Source organism: Amia ocellicauda, chromosome 18, assembly GCF_036373705.1.
Source record: "Amia ocellicauda isolate fAmiCal2 chromosome 18, fAmiCal2.hap1, whole genome shotgun sequence".
Taxonomy (NCBI): Eukaryota; Metazoa; Chordata; class Actinopteri; order Amiiformes; family Amiidae; genus Amia; species Amia ocellicauda.
The window spans coordinates 4,967,428-4,983,612 of NC_089867.1; the positions used below are offsets into that span (position 1 = coordinate 4,967,428).

Below are 16,185 nucleotides of genomic sequence, written 5' to 3' on the forward strand. Positions count from 1 at the left end.
TGACGGTAAAACAATATTATGGAGCTACACAGTAAGAATGGACAAACTAACAGCCACAATGTCAGATGTACAATTTTGGAACAGGTCTGTGGTAGGCCATGCATCAGGTGATTCGGAGATGGAAGCAGTCTTTGACAAGGGAGTAAAGGTTTCTAGAATACATTTTATTTATTAGTGATTAAACTGTGGAAAAAGCAAGCTCAAGAACAAACAATAAAATGCATCACAGCAAAAGCACTCCAGAATGTTGGTCAAAAGGGGGGGGTAGCAACTCCAATGTTTCCCCAATATAACGCTATTTCTTTGATTCTGTTTGGCACCATATTATATCACAGTACACATCCAAGCAAGCAATAGTAATTGTGTTTAAAACATCACAAGTAGCTAGAGGCAGCAGCAGTTGATATTCAACAATTTGTTCTGCCCCTTCACACTGAGACAAGGTGCTGGTCTGTTGTACTAGAAAACTGTGTTTCATCCCAGGTTCAGGTTAATTGATTATTTTTCCTATCTTTTCATTTATGTATTCATGTTATGGTGCTGTGTTTACACTGCAGCTGTTTTGGCTCAGAACTAAACAACCAGTCTAAATTGAACCTAAACTGATCGAACACTCAACTTTACTGAATTAAAAAGACGTTTTCTTTACATGATAATTTGCAATGTTTTGTTATTTTCTTATTGATAGTCCAAATATTGAGGCGTGTTCCTGTTTTTCAGTGTTTTCATTTGTTATTATTTTTTTACCCAATTTACTCACACCCATGTTCTTCTTTTCCTGCACAGTCCTCGCCACACTGGCCAGGACAGACCCAGAGCCCAGGGAGCCCTGTCCATCCAGGGAGACACCTGGAGCCACAGACCTCGGTGAGATACAACCACGGGGGTAACACAGGCATCTAAACCAGGAGTGTGACCTGTCAATCTACACATATCTCAATCATGAGAGCTATCAGGCATCTTCTTATCTCTGACTTTGTTTCAACATTGGGTATTTGGTGCTTTTTTATCTCTTTTGTCAGCTTTTATAGATTCACACTGTATGCATATCTCTCTTGTTGTAGCATAACATTATTTCTGAACTTTAAATGTAGAAAAATTATTTGTATGTGCAGTAAATATCATGACAGAACAGACATCTTAAAGATCCACTGTAATATTACAATACAGCATCAAGTAATTAAAATAGATTTGTATAGTATAAGTCTATAAGTATATTAATTTTTTTCTGTCAGGTCTCCACCCTTTTGTCTTTTTTTCCAATGTCTGTATGATTGTTCATTGATTGTTTTATCTGTTTCTGTTTATATACAGACAATATGCATTTAAACTCTACATTATTCTGTTCATCAGTTTTAATTAGACTTTATTTAAAAGAAAATAGCTATTACATTACTGAAATACTTAAGCATAATCCATTCATGCTTTCCTTTTTATAATTAAATGTTTTAAAACAATTACAGAGTTTTGGTTTCATTTGTAATTGTAATCTTCCTTGTTGTTTTACAGATGGATCATTGAAAACAGTCATAGTGAAATATAAATCCATCCTGAAGAAGAGGTTTGAATGTATCTTTGAAGGTGTAGCTGAGCGAGGGACGCGCACCCTCCTCAATAGTATTTACACAGAGCTCTACATCACAGAGGGCAACAGTGGAGAGGTCAATAATGAACACGAGGTGAGGCAGATTGAGATGGCAACCAAGAAGAAACACACACAGGAGACTCCAATCAAATGCAATGATGTTTTTAAACCCTTACCTGGCCAAGAAAAACTGTCAGAACAAATCAGAACTGTGTTGACGAAGGGGATTGCTGGCATTGGAAAAACAGTGTCTGTGCAAAAGTTCATCCTTGACTGGGCAAATGGAGAAGCTAATCAGGATATTCACTTCATAATCTTTCTGCCTTTTCGTGGCCTGAATTTGATGAGGAAAGAAAGATATAATCTGATGGAACTTCTTTGCTACTACCACCCTGAACTGAGAGAGGCTGGAGATCTCGAGTCTGGTAAATACACAGTTTTGATCATCTTTGATGGCCTGGATGAGAGCCGTCTTTCCTTGGATTTCCAGAACAATCAGATGTGTCATGATGTGACACAGTCAATGTCTGTGGATGTGTTGCTGACAAACCTCATCAAGGGAAATCTGCTTCCCTCTGCTCTCCTCTGGATCACCTCCCGGCCAGCAGCGGCCAGTCGGATCCCTGCCGAGTGCGTCCACCAGGTAACTGAGGTACGAGGGTTCAATGATGAGCAGAAAGAGGAGTACTTTAGGAAGAGAGTCACTGATCAGAACCTGGCCAGCACCATTATCTCACACATCAAGTCGTCAAGGAGCCTCCACATCATGTGCCACATACCAGTCTTCTGCTGGATCTCAGCCACTGTTCTGCAGCGAATGTTGGGAGAGGCGAGCAGTGGAGTCATCCCAACTACTCTGACTGGAATGTACACACACTTCCTGCTCCTTCTGATCAGTATCAAGAATAAGAAGTATCTTTGTGGAACTGAGGAAAGCACACAGAACCTGTTAGAGTCAGAGAAGGATAATATCCTGAAACTGTCTAAATTAGCCTTTAAACACCTTCAAAATGGCAATCAGATTTTTTATAAAGAAGACTTAAGAGAGTGCGACATTGATGTCAGTGAAGCTACAGTGTACTCGGGGGTTTGCACAGAGATATTTAAAGAGGAATCAGCAATATTCAAGCAAAAAGTGCATTGCTTTGTACACCTGAGCATTCAGGAATATCTTGCTGCTTTGCATGTCTTTTTCTCATATAAAAATAAAAATCTAAATCTATTTAACAAAAAGCATAAAAATGACAAGACAGTGAAATTGTCAGAATTGTACAAGAGTGCAGTGGATGAGGCTTTACAGAGTAAGAATGGACACCTGGATCTTTTCCTCCGTTTCTTTTTCGGCATCTCGATGGAGTCCAATCAGACTCTCTTACGAGGCCTCCTGACACACAGCAGCTCACACAGAGAACTACTGACACAGACACACAGCAGCTCATGGAGAGGATGGATGTCAAGCACAATCAACAGCTGGTGGAGAGGATCAGAGAGCGTTTCACAGAGCATCCAGAAAACAGCTGATTACATAAAGAAGATGATCAGAAAGAGCCGCTCTCCAGAGAGATGCATCAACCTGTTCCACTGTTTAAATGAACTGAATGATAATTCTCTAGTGGAAGAAATCAAGAGCTTCCTGAGCTCAGGAAGTCATTCAGGAAGAAAGCTCTCATCTGAACAGTGGTCAGCACTGGTGTTTGTGCTGCTGACATCAGAAGAGTCGTTAGATGAGTTTGACTTGAGGAAGTTCAGCAGAACAGAAGAAGGCTGTGTGAAGCTGCTGCCAGTCATCAGGAGATCTAGAAGAGCTCTGTAAGTGTTGTTATTAATGTGTCGTTATCTCACAGAGTGCTTTGATCCAGATTAACTATTGTGTCCCAGCGGTAGAGAGGTTTCTCAATAATAATAATAATTATAATAATAATAATAATAATAATAATAGTTATAATAATAATATATATTAACAGAAACTACAATTATATATATAGAAACTGATTTAGTACCAGTGTAGTGATTTGACATGACAGAAGACTGTTCTAGATCAATGCATTCAGTTTTATTCTGATGAAGGCTTAACGCAGCTGGGAATTGCTTTATATCTTCCAATAACTGACAGATTACACATCAGTGCTCACTTTTCACAGTGTTCAATTCTCTGTAGATGCAAATATCAGTCAGGAGTTAGTTTAGTATTTGATATTCATAAGCATAGGCCCTGTTTCATAATATTTCTAGTGAATTTATTTGTTATTTAAAACAAATATATTGCAAAGATCGTCAGTGATGAGATTGACTGTACACACCACCAGGACAGATTAAACATAATTGTTTTTTGATACATTAAACATCACTTAAAATGTCTTCGTTGAACTCTTTCCATCACAAATACTAAGTCAAACTACTTTTTACAAGGTATCAAAGCTTTTGTCTGCTAACTAATGAAAACTCAATAAATGTGATTAGACAAATGTAAATAGTAAAAGAAATCAAGTTAATTTCTGAACAAAACCACACCAAAAATATACTGACATTAGCTCTTTACAAACAAATATAAGAAAGAAAAGCTTGTGACCATTTGTCCACATTCAAAATGCCAGGCTGATGTGAATAGAAAAATAGGGAAATAAAAGCATTTAAAAAAAAAAATATTCAGACATATTCTACTGCATCTAATAGATTAAAAATAATTACAAGGCGTTCAAGAGGCAATAAACACTGACTCAGAGACTAACTTGATTTAAAGTAGTGCCAGAATCACTGGATAAAATCTTCACTTGGGCTACATTCAATTTAGAATCAGACAAGCTAACGCACTTGCATATTTACACATAAGGAGAGCTCCTGAGATGGGAGAGTGACTAAAGTTGTAGTAATGAATGAAGCAATAGCTCATCGACACTGTATTTCAGTCTTAACAGAACAGGAATGCTAGTCCACAACAGCTGCTCACAAACCACAACCTACTCACAAAACCCCAGAGGATCTGCTGCGGCTTTCCCATACACTGTCCTGTCTCTCAGCTTAACCAAAGGAAATAAAAATAGCCATCTCTCAGCTCAGGTGTTCTCATACAACTGAAGGGCCTCTTACAAAGTCACAAGCTCTTTTCACAAAGTCACCAGCCTCCTTACTAATAATACAGGCCAGGAGTGGACTAATCACTGCTGTGTGTGGTAGTCCAATGGGCTACCGAAAGGTAAACTATGGTAGCCCACCACAGATTTTGGTCGTCCACATTTTTAATTTCCATTTAATGCTCCATTAAGTAAATTGTAGACAGATAGAATTACAGGGTGGTAAAATGTTCTCTTTTTCAGATATCCGGTGTTGCATTCAAAAAACTTTCAGGCACACGATTTCTCTCCTGGCTGTCAGTCAGTCACATTTCCTTGTGCACTCAATGCACTGTTATGCATCAGATCCTATTTTCCTATAGAATATTATAGAGTAAATGTAATATATTCTTGACTATGGGATTCTTTACCACCAGGCCCCTGTATACACTCACCTAAAGGATTATTAGGAACACCTGTTCAATTTGTCATTAATGCAATTATCTAACCAACCAATCACATGGCAGTTGCTTCAATGCATTTAGGGGTGTGGTCCTGGTCAAGACAATCTCCTGCACTCCAAACTGAATGTCTGAATGGGAAAGAAAGGTGATTTAAGCAATTTTGAGCGTGGCATGGTTGTTGGTGCCAGACGGGCCGGTCTGAGTATTTCACAATCTGCTCAGTTACTGGGATTTTCACGCACAACCATTTCTAGGGTTTACAAAGAATGGTGTGAAAAGGGAAAAACATCCAGTATGCGGCAGTCCTGTGGGCGAAAATGCCTTGTTGATGCTAGAGGTCAGAGGAGAATGGGCCGACTGATTCAAGCTGATAGAAGAGCAACTTTGACTGAAATAACCACTCGTTACAACCGAGGTATGCAGCAAAGCATTTGTGAAGCCACAACACGTACAACCTTGAGGCGGATGGGCTACAACAGCAGAAGACCCCACCGGGTACCACTCATCTCCACTACAAATAGGAAAAAGAGGCTACAATTTGCACAAGCTCACCAAAATTGGACAGTTGAAGACTGGAAAAATGTTGCCTGGTCTGATGAGTCTCGATTTCTGTTGACATTCAGATGGTAGAGTCAGAATTTGGCGTAAACAGAATGAGAACATGGATCCATCATGCCTTGTTACCACTGTGCAGGCTGGTGGTGGTGGTGTAATGGTGTGGGGGATGTTTTCTTGGCACACTTTAGGCCCCTTAGTGCCAATTGGGCATCGTTTAAATGCCACGGCCTACCTGAGCATTGTTTCTGACCATGTCCATCCCTTTATGACCACCATGTACCCATCCTCTGATGGCTACTTCCAGCAGGATAATGCACCATGTCACAAAGGTCGAATCATTCCAAATTGGTTTCTTGAACATGACAATGAGTTCACTGTACTAAACTGGCCCCCACAGTCACCAGATCTCAACCCAATAGAGCATCTTTGGGATGTGGTGGAACGGGAGCTTCGTGCCCTGGATGTGCATCCCACAAATCTCCATCAACTGCAAGATGCTATCCTATCAATATGGGCCAACATTTCTAAAGAATGCTTTCAGCACCTCGTTGAATCAATGCCATGTAGAATTAAGGCAGTTCTGAAGGCGAAAGGGGGTCAAACACACTATTAGTATGGTGTTCCTAATAATCCTTTAGGTGAGTGTATGTTTCTGTACCTCTTAAATCCATTTGGGGGTGAGGGGGCTCTGACTCCAAACAGTCTACAAGGCTCTTATTCACACTGGTATTAAATCATTACAGACCTCTGATCCGTGCTGGTATTAAATCATTACAGACCTCTGATCCGCGGTGGTATTCAACCTTTACAAAGTGTTCAGATGAGAGACACTTATTCCAGGACACAGGTTCTCAAGACAGACAGAAGGAACTTGAGTCGCTGCTCCTGTTTGTTTATTAAGCTGCAAACAAGGACACAGGTGGACACAAGTAACGGGTCCAATCTGGATAGATGTTTTACACAATTAATAAACAATGTGAGAAAAAAACATTTAATTAATTCAGTGCATTGTGTTGAGTTCTGTTTTTCAGACTATAGCTTGACACAGTTACAGTTTCAGTCAGAGGACAATATAAGGTATTAAGAGCAATTTGTATTTTAAAACTGATTTACAGGCTGGCCCACTGTGGGCTCACTGAGGAATGCTGCACAGTTTCACCATCATCATCATCATGAGTCTTTGTCAATCCACTGCTGGATGAAGGTCTGCCTGTAAAGTTTCTGATTCATCTTCCCATATTCTATGAGTCCCTCTTGGTCTTTTTCCATCTCTTAGATTTTTTTCTAGCAGCTTTAGTCCATTTAGTCCAGTGCTCGTCACTCAGAACAGGTCCCTTCCCACTTCCTGTTCTATAAAACATGATGTCAGTGCAGGTTCGTCCTCTTTTGCCATTTCGCCTGGACTCGAGAACGTGAGCTCTCTGTGTCTGTCTTTGTAATAAACATTCAAACTGCGTATTTCGGCTGGCTGGCTTCACTTCATAGTGTTGATCACCACAGTTTTTCACTACACATCGTCTCTGTCTTGTGTGTGTTTAGTTATTTATAGCTAATCCCGATTCTGTTCCATCCACGCATCGGAGGTCCGGCTGCGCTTTCAGTTTCAGTTTTGTTCACACGAAGAGCCTTTTAAAAACAATAGTCATGTTTATATAGTGCTGGGCCTCCTAGCGGCTACATCACAGACCTTCCCCTTGCAGTGGTGTTTCAGGACTCTCAGGATCCACCTCGCCGCGATTGAGCATGCCGAATCACAGTCACTCACAATTTGACCCTTGATGTGCACCTGGGGCCAGTCTATCACTGAGCAGCCTCCAAGCAATGTTGGGGAGCAGTCTGCGACGGACGTGGAGTCTGAGTCAGGTGGACAGAGAGCGCAAGGGACCGGTCCCTTCCATATCAATGTCCTGGAGTCACAAGCAGTACTCCTTGGACTGTCTCATTTCCTGCCAGTCCTAAGGGACAGCCACGGTTCCGCTCCATCAGAACAGTTCACCTCCCAGGCCTGTCCAATATGGCAGTGGACCTCCTCTCTGGGGAAGGCCCCCCCGGTCTCGGAATGGTACCTCCACCCGCTTGTGATACAGCAACTGTGGAGCCAGTTCGGGTTCGGCAGGGCAGACGTGGATATCTCTGCCTCGGCAGAATCCACACACAGCCCACTATGGTTCTCCGTCCAAGACCACTCAGGAACCCTAGGGATCGATGTGCTAGCCCACATATCGCAGCGCTGTCTCCTTTAAGCGTTCTCACCGTTCCCCATTCTCCCGGTGGTCCTGGTGAAGGTCAGGAGAGAACGAGCGACAGTTGCCATTGAGAGCGAACTTGTTGTCCCAGGTGCAGGGCACACTTTGGCACCCCAATCTGGGCCTCCTCCAGCTCTGGGCCTGGCCCCTGAGCAGAAGCGATTGATTGCCTGTGGTTTGTCAGACGCAGTAGTAGCCACTATTCAGTCGGCGAGATTTCTTACCGCTGGCGGACGTTTAGCACCTAGTGCCAAGACGGCGGTCAAGATCCAATGAATTGCCCCATCAGGGTCATATTACAATTTCTACAGGAGCTGTTGGACCAGGGCAAGTCCCCATCCACACTCAAAGTGTATCTGGCAGCCATCTCCGCATGTCATGTCCGGATTGATGGCGAGCCCCCATGGTCTCATTTCTTGGCTGTGCAGTTTCTGAATGGTGCTCGACGGCTGCGGCCTTCTCGCACCCCTTCACTGCCCGCATGGCGCCTTGATGTAATGCTGGACACACTTTCCCAAGCCCAAGTTGAGCCACTGTTCTCAGCTGAGCTGAAGCTGGTGTCATTTAAGACTGCAATCACCTCTGCAAAATGTGTAAGTGAGTTATACGCCCTGTCCGTACACCCATCGTGTCCATTTTGCGGGAGATGGCTCTAGGGTCACGCTACGGCCTAACCCTGCATTCCTCCCGAAAGTGCTGTCTCCATTGCATGTCAACAGGCCTATTGAGTCAATGGCTTTTCATCCTCCTCCCTTTGCTTCAAAGCAAGAGAGTCGGCTTCACCTGCTCTGCCCTGTGCGGGCCCTCAGGTGATATTTAGAACGCACTAAGGATATTCGGCGCTCAGACCAATTTTTTATGTCTTATGGAGAGCGGACACAGGGGAGAAGTGCTTTCAAAGCAACGCCTCTCACATTGGAATGTGGACACCATTACCATGGCCTACGAGTCCACCGGGACCCCGGTGCCTGAACACTGGGTGGCCCACTCGACTCAAGGCGTTGCCACATCATGGGCCCTTTTTCAATGCATCCCCTTTATTTGGCCGGTTCTAAAGGTTGGACGTGATGGGACCGGTCCCTGCCATTGGGAACCCGGTGATGGCTTGCGGTCGAGCCCCAGTAGCCTACGGGCTCTGGCTCCTGCCTTTCCTCTCCCAGTCTGCCCCTGTTAACGCATCTTGTTGGAGCTATTTGAACCGTGTCTTTCCCTTCCACCGGACTATGCCTTCCAGTGGAGCACCCACGCGAGCTGCTCCTGGACTTCTTCACTCTGTGATAAACGCTGTTTAGGGAACGTTCGACCTCCCTAATATGTGTTAAACGGCAAGATTGTGGCTCCGTTCTGGAAAGGTTAGAATGGAGCTCACTGCTGCTGTTCCCAGCTGTTTGCACTCGAGTTTCGCTAGTAGAGCTGGCGGCCAGCACTTTTGTGGTTGTGTGGGAAGTGCATGAAAAGTTTCCTGCGTTCCACAATGTATATAGTTTTGTTTGTGATGATATTATAGATCTGGTGCGGCCTCACTCTTAGCTGTGCTAGTGGAGCAAGCGGCCACCTCTCCGATGTCCCACGTGTGGTGCATGAGCAGGCTCCTGTGCCCCGTGGTGTATATAGTTCAGTACAACATCTAATTGTCAGCACAATGGAGCTCTTCCACTCTGTACTATTCAGTTGAGTTGGATGCTCCTGTGCTGCACGCTGACAGCATGAATGTCTTGCTGTCACATGATATGTACATATTGTATATTGTTGTTCAGCTCGGCTATTCTGTTGACTAGCCGGCTATGTATTCTGTTGTTTATTATTGGGACTGTGGCCCCGCTCCTATTGGATCAGGGGTCCACTGCCATGATAATGCACGGAGGACGCACAAGTTGCTTGATTGCCCGCACCAGATATTGTGCAAGTAGATAAGGCCTTGGTCCTATCTGCACTAGTAGAGCAGCCAGTCTTACTATTGTGAGCGGAGGGTATAAAAGTTAACCTCTGTAGCCCCGCTCCTGGGCGGCTCAGGTGTAGCCCTAAGGGGCCCCTGAGATTACTGCCCCCTTGGGCAGTGCTTCCGACTTGAAAGATAATGATAGCAACCCTGTTTATCTGAAAAAGGAATTACTACCCAAGGGTTGCAAGGTCACAGTGTGCACTGGAGAGGGCAGTGAGGGAGAAGAGACTGGAGGGGTGGGAAGGGTGGGGGGCAGGCTGTAGAGAGTTGGCTATGAGGGTCAGATATAACAATTGTATTTTTATTTTGGATTGGTTAGCTGTGTACCTATCAATGTCTTGTTGGTGTTCTATGGTATTTTTCTATTTTTGGTTTATTTTTTCTCTGAGTGCTAAGTCCCTATCTCGCTCTGTTTACTTGATCTGTGTTGTTATTGGTTCCTGGAGTGCATTAGTACAAACACACATCGTGACTGTGTCTAAAGGTCTAGGAAAAAGACATGATAACCAATGTGTGTCCTTCCCTCTCCAGGCTGTCAGACTGTGGGATCACAGAGGAAGGCTGTGCAGCCCTGACCTCAGCTCTGCGCTCAAACCCCTCAACTCTGGGAGAGCTGGATCTGAGCTACAATCACCCAGGGGATTCAGGAGTGACACTGCTCTCTGCTGGACTGAGGGATCCCAACTGTAAACTAGAGAAACTGCTGTAAGTAGAGGCCGTGTGATTGTGTGATGCAGTGCTTAATTTGTAAATCAGAAGGTGCCGGAATGCAAAGTGTATATGAGAGTGTTGGGATGACGATGCAGGCGCTGGTCCCGGAACAGAACAGTGCATAATTTGAGAGCATGGGGAGTGACGGTCAAAAACTGTGAGAGCAGGATGGGGGGGGGTGGATGACAACAGTCAAAAAACTGTATGGGGGGGAGGGGCTTCACGATTGCAATCAGTGTTTTGGCTTATTCTGAATAAATTTCAGATCTATAGTAATGTTTTGCAATTATTATTGTATTGAGTACATGTTGTGTGTTTTAAATAAAACCGGTGTGTTAAACTCTCAAATAGTTTCAATTCAGGGTACTGTACATTTAATAGAGGTAAGTATATGCGAGTGTGAGAGTCTGTAGGTTTTTTTTTTTTTTTTAATTTGGTGAATAGTAGAGGCTGTAAAAAAAAAAAAAGTTGAAATCAAAGAAAAGTTTTGTTGCCTGAGTCCTCAGTCAGTCTGTTTCCAGTGGTTGTAGTAGACAGACGCTGCGTGAGCTGGGGACTCACAGTGCAGAGCCGCCGCAGACATTCAGTGCATGTGATTTATATGCATTTTTTGTGTGTTTTAATCACAGTTATAGTCATTTAACGATTAAAATGGATATGATTCAGATTAATATATTTTGCATAAATGCGAAAGTGTAAAGTTGCTCTATGTTGTCCTCCTTTATCATTATTATTATTATTATTATTATTATTATTATTTCTTGGCAGACGCTCTTATCCAGCGTGACTTACAACATAAGTGCAAAACAAAGTGCAAAAATACAGTTCGGTAAAGGCATCAATCATTACAAATTCAATTTACATAAAACAGAGCAATTCAAAATATAATACAATTTACAAATTCCAATTTACAATTTACACAGGCAAGTACAGTAAGTGAGGTCCTACATCCTGGATGGTAAGAGCTAAGTGCTGTCAAGATGTAGGGTCACAGTCGGGCTACGGGAAAGGGAGCAGGGAGGAAACAATCAAAAACGCAAGAAGCATAATAAAAACTGTGAAGTGCTATCTAACAGGGGTTAAAAGGACTAAAATTACAAGTACTGTCTGAAAAGATGTGTCTTGAGTAAGCGCCGGAAGTAGGTCAAGGACTCTGCTGTTTTGACTATGGTGGGCAGGTCGTTCCACCATTTAGAGGCCAGGGATGAGAAGGAGGAAGGGGAGCGGAGAGGAGGTAGAGTTAGTCTTCTGGCACTGGAAGAGCACAGTGGTTTGGAGGGGATGTATGGAGAGACGAGTGTCTGATGGTAACTTGGTGCAGTGTGGTCGAGACAGCGGTAGGTGAGGGTCAATGTCTTGAACTGAATGCGTGCCGGTATTGGAAGCCAGTGGAGGGAGCGGAGCAGTGGGGTAGCGTGTGTGAATCGGAGCAGAGAGAATACCAGACGAGCCACAGAGTTCTGGATGAGCTGGAGCAGGCGGGTAGTAGTTGCAGGCAGGCCGGCCAGTAGGGAGTTGCAGTTATCCAGGCAGGAGAGGACCAGTGACTGGACGAGCAGCTGAATCGAATAGTTGGTGAGGAATGGACGGATTCGTCGTATGTTGCTCTGGAAGAATCTACAGGTGTGTGTCAGCGTGGTGATGTGCTGGGTGTAGGAGAGTGCAGGATCGAGGGTGACTCCTAGATGTTTAGCGGAAGAAGGAGAGAGTGTGGTGGATTCAAAGGGGATCAAGATTGGGAGGTCAGCAGAAGGTGAGGAAGAGTGGTTTTCAGCCTCCTAAAACCTCAATTGTGAACGGGGTCAGAAGAAAAGCCGGACTAAATTTGAGGCGGCCCAGAGCCAGCCTAATACATGTGAACGGTATCCTAGAGATCAAAGACTCAATTCTTAGAGGTGTAGATCACACAGTGTGTTCTAGTGATAAGGAGACCCGCATGGTGTCTTGCCTGCCTGGTGCTCAAGTTGCAGATCTCCCTAAACTAGTAGATGGGCTACTGGCCAAAGCCGGGGGGATTCCACTGGTCATGGTCCACATTGGAACCAATGACATAGGAAAAGGTAGGGCAGAGGTTCTGCAAGACAAAATAAAATAATTAGGACAGAAACTAAAGAGCAGAACCTCCATGGTAGTTTTCTCTGAAATACTTCTGGTACCATGTGCCAGGCCAGGGAGACAGGCAGAGATTAGAAAGTTCAACACATGGTTTAGGTGTAGGGAAAAGGGCTGTAGATTTATCAGACATTGGTCTTCCTTCTGGGATAGATGGGACCTGTACACACCGGACTGTCTACATCTAAACAGAAGGGGGGCTAACGCATTGGGAGAGCGTATGTGCAGAGAAATTGAGAATCATTTAAACTACGAACATGGGGGGCAGGGAGCTCTGACAATGGGAGATGTTCCACTAAAGATAGAAAACAAAGGGAAACTGCTAGTAGGAAAATCCTGAAATGTTTGGACCTCAATGCCAGGAGTATAAGGAACAAGATGTTAGACCTAGAAGCCACAGTGCTGGTGGGTGACTATGATGTTGTAGGAGTGACAAAAACATGACTTAAACAGGGACACTGTGATCACAATATGATTAGCTTTGAGGCATACTTTAAAAAAACAAGGACCAAGTCTGAAACAATGGCTTACAATTTTAGAAAAGCAAACCTTGAAGGTATGAGGCGGTACTTAGAAGAGTTAGACTGGGGCACACTGGATACAGATTCTGTTGAGAATGGATGGTTATCTTTCAAGAATATACTATTAGAAGCACAGGAGAAATTTGTACCAAAACTTAGCAAACTGAGGACCAAAAAACAGTGGCCAAAAAGGTATCATAGAAGTATGCAAAAAAATATTAGGAGAAAGAAAATGTTGTATAGTTGTTATGCACTCACCCAATGTCATGCACCCCACACTTCTCCCACTCGCCACCAGGTCATCATCTCCTGAAATTTGAACAGCACTCCAGACATTCCATTCCTCACCACTGTGTGCGCATGTCCTAGCATTCCCAGTCTCTCATTGGTCCAGCCCTTCCATCCACTCACCACTGCCTTCCTCTGATGCACCTGTGATATATTTAGCTGCACCTCAGCGTGGCCGTACCGGGCCGGGGGGTTTCCACTAGGGCTCAGCTGCACCTCCGCCTGTGCTGGACTAGTTTCAGGAGCGCAGTTTCGTATATCAGCTGAGTCCCTAACTGGTCCGAGGCACGTACTGTGACGTCCTGACGCAGCATGTCTGCATTCTGACATTGTAACTACAGTAATGGCGGACACTCTCGATGCAAGAGATGTGCTACAAACTTTTCCGAAAAAGGACTATGTGTGTTTACCTTGGGAAAATTATTAATCTGGAGCAGATATTAATGCACGGTGGAAAAGTGCCACACAGGATTAATTGCTTGGCACAGAAAAACATTTACGAGTGTTTGAAAAGATCGCGAAAATCCTGCCAGAGAAAGGACTGCAGGACTATACAATGTGCCGTGACGAAATACATTGCTTTTGTTATAAATACATGCAAATATGAAATATTCGTCCTGGATTTAAATTAAATGTCCCAATGTCTTGTAAATTCTCAAAAAATTATTTAAATGGCACGGTTTTTAGCTTCCCCCTTAAAACTGTGTATTAAAATGTTTTAAACAGAGGCTAGTTTTTATGTGATCAATCGCGTGAAGAATCGTATTTTAATTGTATTTGTAATCCCTCATTATCGCTATAACTATATGTCAATTGTAAGCCAAATATAGACGCTTTACCGACTGCAGAAATACAAACCCTACAACCTTAAATTAAGTTGTATTGTCAATTTTAATCGGATCATGATACAGGGAGAAGTAACACGGTTATTTACGATGTGCTGGTAAACAAAATAAATGAAATGTAATTTGTTTTATATATTTTTTAATGTGTCCCAGTTTCTACTTTCAAATATCTTGTATAACTTATACTATAAGTGTGTTAGATATCATAAAAACATTTCAGCCCAAAGTTTATTGCACTTTGGTAGCGGTATTTCAGCCTCCAGTTTAAAACACTAAATCCCAGAATGCCGAGGGTCCCAGATGTGGTTTGACCTTTCGTGTATCACAGTCTCTTCCTAGGGCAGCTGGACCCGACACTGAGTGGAAACGCTGCCAGGTGTAGTTTAGGTGCACAGCTACGGCCCGGCCACGCTGAGGTACAGCTGAACGTGGCCAATGGAAACTGGGTAACACCTCTGGTTATTTCTGTTTGTCAGCCCTGACAATAGCGCATACAAAAGGAATGGAGTCAAAACAAAACACAAACTCCAATGAGATGTTAAGAAAGGGATCAGGAAAGCAAAGAGTGAAATAGAAAATAGCTCTTGGAGCTAAAACTAAAGCAAAGAGCTTTTTTCAACACTACAACAGCAAGAGGTCAATAAAGGAGGAATTGAAACAGATAAATGGCAAAAATTGAAGTATCTTAGAAAACAAACAAGATGTGGCAAATGTTGTAAATGAGTATTTCACAGAGGTTTCTACAAAAGAAAAAATATATAACATGCCAACGGTTAACGTCCAGTCAGGATAATTGAGGAGGAGGTACTACAGGGACTAGAATAATTAAAAACAAACAAATCACCTGGGCCAGATGTTATATTCCCAAGAAATGAGGAAAATTATTTATAGGCCGCTAACTTAAATATTCCAAATGACACTTAGAACAGGGGGTGTGCCAACTGACTGGACGATGGCAAATGTCATACCAATCCACAAGAAAGGGGACAAAACTGAGCCAGGAAATTACAGACCAATCAGTCTCACCTGCATACATCCTGGAGCAACTTTATTAAAACCATATTCTTGGTGATAGTCAACATGGGTTTAGACAAGGCAGATCATGTCTTACTAATTTATTAGAATTTTTGAATTTTTTAAATATGATATACTTAGATTTTCAGAAAGCTTTTGATAAGGTTCCACACCAAAGACTGATCCTCAAATTGGAAGCTGTAGGCATTCAGGGTAATGTAAGTAGATGGATTATGAACTGGTTGATGTATAGGAAACAGAGGGTGTCGATTAGAGGAGTTGCTTCTAACTGGAGTGAGGTTGTTAGTGGAGCTCTACGGGGATCAGTATTAGGACCTGTAATTTCTGTAATCTATATTAATGATCTGAACTCTGAGATAGCAAACTTGTACATTTTTCAGATGATACTAAAATACGTGGCTCAGGAGATACAATCTCGGCAGCACAGTTTAGTCAAAGGGACTTAGATAATATTCAAATTCAATGTGGACAAGTGCAAGGTATTACATGCGGATAATAGAAATGACCACTGTAATTACACTATGGGAGGAACAGAAGTAAAGCATGAGAGACCTACAAGTCTACATGGACTCCTCACTCTCCCCATCCAAACAATGTGGGGAAGCAATTAAAAAGGCAAACAAAATGTAGAATTTAGTGTAGAATTCTCTCTGCTGAAGTCCTCCTACTGGCTGATGATTCCAAATTAGTCTTAACATCACATTCCAGGAAGCTGCTCCTGGCAGGGATGACGGTGGCCAAGAAAACTATTCTGAAGGGATGGGTGAACTGTCTGTTTCATTCTCTTCTATATGGCTTGATTACTTTTGTGATATTATTATTTTAGAA

The 16,185-nt window shown here is 43.0% G+C and overlaps 1 protein-coding gene across 1 annotated transcript in view; it reads left to right on the forward strand.

Annotated features, from left to right (window-relative positions):
- Positions 1-552: 552 nt before the first annotated feature.
- LOC136714165 (NACHT, LRR and PYD domains-containing protein 3) overlaps positions 553-16,185 on the forward strand; it is a 36,261-nt gene continuing 20,628 nt past the window's right edge. Inside the window, exons 1-3 of the mRNA XM_066691489.1 lie at positions 553-867; positions 1,510-3,394; positions 10,377-10,550. Of these exons, the coding sequence (XP_066547586.1) occupies positions 663-867; positions 1,510-3,394; positions 10,377-10,550 (2,264 nt within the window). The 5' untranslated portion in view covers positions 553-662. The remainder of the gene's footprint in view (positions 868-1,509; positions 3,395-10,376; positions 10,551-16,185) is intronic.